This window comes from Monopterus albus, unplaced genomic scaffold, assembly GCF_001952655.1.
Source record: "Monopterus albus unplaced genomic scaffold, M_albus_1.0 scaffold404.1, whole genome shotgun sequence".
In the NCBI taxonomy this organism is placed as follows: Eukaryota; Metazoa; Chordata; class Actinopteri; order Synbranchiformes; family Synbranchidae; genus Monopterus; species Monopterus albus.
Window position 1 is genome coordinate 542970 of NW_018128284.1, and position 6524 is coordinate 549493.

Consider the following 6524-nt stretch of genomic DNA (forward strand, 5'->3'; position numbering starts at 1 on the left):
ACTTCCCGTTTGGACTATTGTAACTCGTTGTATCTTGGGGTCGGTGAGTCTTCTATCACTCGCCTCCAGATGGTCCAAAATGCAGCAGCGCGTCTTTTAACAGGTACAAGGAAATATGAGCATATCTCTCCAGTTTTGGCCTCCCTACACTGGTTACCTGTCCATTTTCGGGTTCATTACAAAATTTTACTCTTTGTTTTTAAATCCCTTCATGGCTCTGCACCATCCTACTTATCTGATTTGCTTCATTGGCATATACCCACACGCTCTCTGAGGTCAGCAAATCAGTTTCTCTTGAGTGTCCCAAGAACAAAGTGTAAGCTTAGAGGCGATCGAGCCTTCGCAGTTGCTGGTCCTAAACTCTGGAATGATTTACCGCTGTCCATTAGACAAGCCTTTACCCTGTCTGTTTTTAAGTCTCTTTTAAAAACTCATTTATTTTCCCTGGCATTTTGATATTTTTGTGTTGATTTTAGTCATTTTTTTTATATTGATTATATTTTTTATATTGTTGTTTGTGGGTTTATAATTTGTACAGTTTTATTGTAATGTACAGCACTTTGGTCCACTCTGGTTGTTTTTTAGTGCTTTATAAATAAAGTTGGTATGGTATGGTATGGTATATAGCGCCTAGGATCATTCGGGTACTCAAATCCCTCCACCATGATAAGGTGGCGGTTCATGGAGGAGCTGAAAAGACCATACAGTTGAATCAACAATGCTCTAAGCCAATCTGAACAAAACTGAACATTATCACTTTCATGAAGGGAGAATTTATTGCAGGATTGTTATATAAGTCTGTGTCAGTTTTAGCTAGGTGTGCCTCGTAAACTGTTAATAGGATGTACATATATACTTAGTGTATGTACACATGTTGTTCTTGTGAAGTACATTACAACAGTTGGGCTACACACAGTACATATACTCTGACTTTTCTACATACACAAAGACAATTTTCAAGCATAGTAACTTACTGCAATTCCAGCTCTGATCACATAAGTCTTTTAAGGAAAGCTTTCACCACTGCACATGTCTACTGGTCTCATATTAAAGTTCGTTACTGTGAAGGTAAACTCTTCCTGTTTTTCATAATGTAAACCACCTTTTGGTCGTTTTTTTCACTTTTGAAAGCAGACTGCTTTGGAGCTCTGCATATTTTATACATTTAAAAATGTGCAAAGCAGGAGTAACAGAATTTTTATGTTTCATGACAGTTTAAAAATAGACAATAACATTATGCCATCTTCTATAACTGACTTTTGATTTGAAGGAACATGTAAAGGTCCTCAGCTGAATAAACTGAGTAAATGAATAGTGTCAGATTTTCTTAGACTTATAATTGTTAGCTGCATGTGTTAAAACAAGAAAGTAATTTTTTACTGGCAAAACACATAGTTAGTTAGAGGAGTTTGGCAGGAAATCAACCACCAGCTGAAGTAGTTGATACTGGTTTGTTTAGGCTGAAAGAAAACCAAGGATTTTGTAGATGGTGGGAGGGAAAGAAAGGACAGAGATCAGTACAGCTGAAAATGTTACCATGGTGAGGAGGAAAAAATGAGTGAATATGAGAAGGTGATACACACCAGGATGTTCGTTTTGCTCAAAACATTCCATGCCATGTTGTGATGTGTGTGTATGGGCTGTATTGGAAGGGGTGGGCAGGTGCGGTGTTGACTGACAGGAGAAATGGGGGATCTGAAGTTTTTTTCCCTCTCTCTCTAGCAGACCTGACATTCAGTCACACAACATGTCAGCAGCTCAAAAATTGTTAGTGTATGTGTGCATGCTTGTGTGAGTACATGAGGTTTCTAAGACTTGCATCATGAGCAGGGAAGATGCTAAATTCTGAACTGGCCTTTGTGTTGATCTGTTTATGCCTTCTGGGTAAGTGCAGCATTTTAGATTTAACAAGACTTCTCTCTCATAAATATTCTATAAGAGTGTTCCTATTCAGTAAACAGTACTTCTTGAACCTGTAGCACAACAGACATGTTTGAATTGTGTCTTTGTTTATCATTTGTTAATAAAATGATATGTTGTGAAATTGGCACCTTGTCCAGTACAGCAGAGTTTTGTTAAGGCTTCTTTAACTGAACTTTTTTAAATATTAGACAGATATATGTATGCGCACACCCATACACACACACACACACACACACACACACACACACACACACACACACACACACACTGTCTTTCTGCGCAAATTGTGTGAGTACATGAGGTTTCTAAGACTTGCATCATGAGCAGGGAAGATGCTAAATTCTGAACTGGCCTTTGTGTTGATCTGTTTATGCCTTCTGGGTAAGTGCAGCATTTTAGATTTAACAAGACTTCTCTCTCATAAATATTCTATAAGAGTGTTCCTATTCAGTAAACAGTACTTCTTGAACCTGTAGCACAACAGACATGTTTGAATTGTGTCTTTGTTTATCATTTGTTAATAAAATGATATGTTGTGAAATTGGCACCTTGTCCAGTACAGCAGAGTTTTGTTAAGGCTTCTTTAACTGAACTTTTTTAAATATTAGACAGATATATGTATGCGCACACCCATACACACACACACACACACAGTCTTTCTGTGCTGAAGAAAATCAGGGATAGATACCTGTACAAAAAAAAAAGAACACAAACTAAGTTCAGTTTGCATTGGCCCTTAATACCCAATTTATATGGAAATCAGACAATATTTGTTTAACAAAGTTTTACATAGGTTGTTCAAATCTGTTCACTGTCACAAAGTAATACATGCATAGATTTGATGGACAAAGACCCAGTACCACTCTCACTAAAATAAAAAAAAATATTGCAAATATAATCCCACAGTTCGGACTCCACAGACCAAATCTTCATTAAGATGCATACTCTTTATAAATAGGTTCTTTCTCTTCTCACAGGGAAGATGAAGAACAAATAGGATTAGACACTAAATGCCCTTCATTATTGACATATTCCACTGGCACAGAGAATTGATATTAACAAAGTATAATTTGGTCATTGTACAGGTCATGCCCATAATATGATACCATATCTTGATGAAAAGCCCACTTCAGCTTCAGGCACACAGACTTGCTGAGGGCTTTGCTATCCATTTAAAACACTTTACAGATACAATCAAAGTCAATTATTTGCTAATTTCTATTTGAATCAATTAATTATGTATAATTAAAATATTCAGAAAACAAAAGCCTGTCTTAGTGCAATGATCTAAATATTGCTTTTTCAGAGAAAGAAAGACTAGAATGACTTTAAGCTAGTTCAGTGTCAAGCCATTCATCTACATTTTGTGCAGTATAGTCATCCACATACAGGACAAGCACAGGTAAAAACAAATTATTCCAGATTCAAAGTTTGCTTACCGTTCATGTCTTCCTTTTATCTGTCTATCTATCTATCTATCTATCTATCTATCTATCTATCTATCTATCGCTTAACCTGAAGGGAGTTGCGGGAGGGTTGGAGCCAAACCCAGCTGACATTGGACTTCAGGAGAACCAAAACTTGCTCAATTACCATTTGAATTCTCAGAGGGGAGATGGAGGTGGTGGAGAGCTACAGATACCTTGGAGTCCACCTTGACAACAGGCAGGAAGGGTCAGAGCAGACTTTACTTTCTGACGAAGCGCAGGTCCTTTAATGTGCTAACAATCCCTTTGCATGTGCAGGTTTATTTTATAAAGGTGGAAAAGGCCAACTGTTCTCCTATCTGTATTGAAAATAAAGAGCAGCATGAAGAGGTATGGAGTCAAAATATGAAAAAAACGATTTAAAATGGAGAGGGAGAGGCAGAGAAGTGATTGAGTGTTTGTCTTCTAGTGGATAAAAACAGGGGGTAAGAAGGAAACAAGCAAGATTCTGGCACTCACTCAGACACTGCACCGCTGGGTTTATAGTAGCTAATTCTGCTATTTTAGGATAATTATGACATAGGGGAATTGTTTAGAAGAAAACAATTATCCACAAACAAAGGCTTGCTCACATTTCTTCAGGCTATCTTCTCAACAAGGGCTCTCCACCGTCCTCAGTGGTCTCTTTGAGTGGTTAGTGATCTCTCATAGGGTGCACCAAATGCTAACTAGTATGTATGCAACATAAGTGTCTTTGAGGTGAGATGCAAAAACGCCAACAGAGTTTCAAGGCAATTGGCATAAGCTTAATATCACCCCAGCACTTGGCATCAATTTGCAGAGTTGCACTATCTGTTTGGCTTTGATCTGAAGCAAAAATGTATCAGTCCAACTGAAACTGGTAAGAAACTTATTCTTTGTTTATCCTCCTACACCATGTTTCTTCTTCTGTCCTTCCTTTTCTCCCTCTCTGAGTGCATTAGATGTTAACAGACCCCCATGCTGACTGAATCCAAAGAACAATAACCTTCCTGACAGCAAAGTAAGACTCCCCCTAGAGCTCTCAGTAAGTGTAGTAGTGTGTTGCTGAAGACAGACCAAGTCTTGCAATAAGAATAACCAGATTCTAATGAGTTCTGCATTCACTTCTACATTAATCTAATTTAATTACACTAAATAAAATACTGTACACTGGTGGTAAGAAGGTTTTAGTATAAGCACTAGTATAAATAAACAATTATCTATGTTGTTTACAGGAACACACCCACAACCAAAAACACATTGATCTATGCAGATACACAAATGCATACATATTCCCTTGTGTTATTGTACATGTGAAAGACGATTTTCTGCTTCATGTTTGATTCACTGATCTTTAACCATGAATGTGTGCATATGGGTGTCAAATTTCATCTTAACCCAATATTAACAACAGATTCACACATGCACACACACACACACACACACACACACACACACAACAATGTGCAGCATGTAAACTGAAGTTCTAGGAGCCACACCTCTCAGCCACATGGGGGTTCTCTAAAATATAGATCAGAAGCCTTATTTCTGAGTGGGCATTTACAAATCTTTTGATGGAGGATTTAAAGGGCCTCTTTTGAACTGCTTCATTTTTAATTAAAGGCCAACATGTCAAAGACAAAACTGAAATAATAAATTCTCTGTCAAGCTGAGGCATGTGACCTCCCTGATGGGGTATCATAAGTCAAACTCATCTATTTTCCAGTGTAAGCTGGGTACACACGTAAACAACAGCTTATATGTGATAAAATTCCCTTATGATTATGAGCTACTACCAAGAAATAATGTGCTTAAATAATCAATAGGGCATAAATAGTATTTTCAGTGTAGAGATGTGTGTTCATGTGTAAAGCACTGAAAACAGCAAAAGCAGCACTGAAACACCATCTCATTATCTGTCAGGAAAACAGTCCTACCTTGTCGGACATCTCTGGGTGCTATGGCAATTGCATCATTTGAATGCAGCTCAGTGACACAGCAGTCATCAGGAACCAGCGAACCATTACTGAAACTGTGAGGTGTCTCCGGGAGTAATGGGATAGGTGGTGCCATGATGTTATGGTTTGGACAGATACACCCTGTCTGTGTCATCCCACAACCATCCCCGTCGGAAACCTCCTGATCTCCATTGTGTCCTGTGCGTAAACACTCCTCAAACCATCGGCAGAGCACACCACAGGTGAACTGACTGGAGTTCTCATTGTTAATGAGTAACACCTCTACCAGTCTCAGCTCTAGCAATTCCTTGGTTACCTGAGGTTCATCAGCAGATGGATGTCTTGTTAGACATAGCTGGATAAAGTTCTTATCAAATTGTAGGAAGGAGTAAGGTCCATCTGAGTTGGTGTGGCTGCCACAGAGCTCTATGACTTCTTGATCCCTGGCAGCAGTTGTCTGTAAATGAAGAGGACAGCTTTGATTGGCCAAGTGGTGGTCAAGAGAGAGGAGCATGGGGGAGTGTGCCCGACAGATGACAGGATGGCGGGTGAAGCGGAGGTAGAGGGAATACTTGGTGGGATCAGGGTTTTCCAGTGACCAGGAACAACCTGGCACCCTAGATGGAAAGAGTTCCCTTAGGGAGAAAGAGCCATAGAGCACACCAGCTACAAGGCTGGAGCATGGCGAGGAGATGGGTGAGGGAGCCCCCTCTGCCCCAGTGCTGGGGATGCTGCCGGCAGCCCCGTAGGCAACCTCAGCCAGGGCAGAGAGAGGAGCTAGAACAAGGACAGACACGGCAGCCAGGGCCCCAGCCACAGCACAGACAGACACACCCCACCAGCAGTGTTCATCCTATGACATTTGTCCTGCAGAGGGAGACAGAAGAAAAGACAGGATGGTTCTACATTAAACATATCAAATATTATCTTCAAACAACTTGACAAAAATCAACATAACATGGACAAAAGCAAAAACCTAATGTTATTCCAACAATTTGTTCAAGTATAGACCAAGTGTGGTTGGAAATATTTTCTATACAGATTTCTCCCCTGTCTCACAGTATAATACAATAACTTTATAGCAGAAGTTCTTCAGCTGCACACACACATGCACTGTGAAAACACAACCACATCCCTGTTGGGTTGGATTAAGAGGGCTGATGACTTGGCTGCTGAGACATGTACACTGGGGCCT

The 6524-nt window shown here is 39.7% G+C and overlaps 1 protein-coding gene across 1 annotated transcript in view; it reads right to left on the reverse strand.

Moving 5' to 3' along the window:
* The window catches only part of adgrb2 (adhesion G protein-coupled receptor B2), a 230056-nt gene that overhangs the window by 223417 nt on the left and 115 nt on the right, over positions 1–6524 (reverse strand). The window contains exon 2 of the mRNA XM_020586396.1: positions 5309–6182. Coding sequence (XP_020442052.1) covers positions 5309–6182 — 874 coding nt within the window. The remainder of the gene's footprint in view (positions 1–5308; positions 6183–6524) is intronic.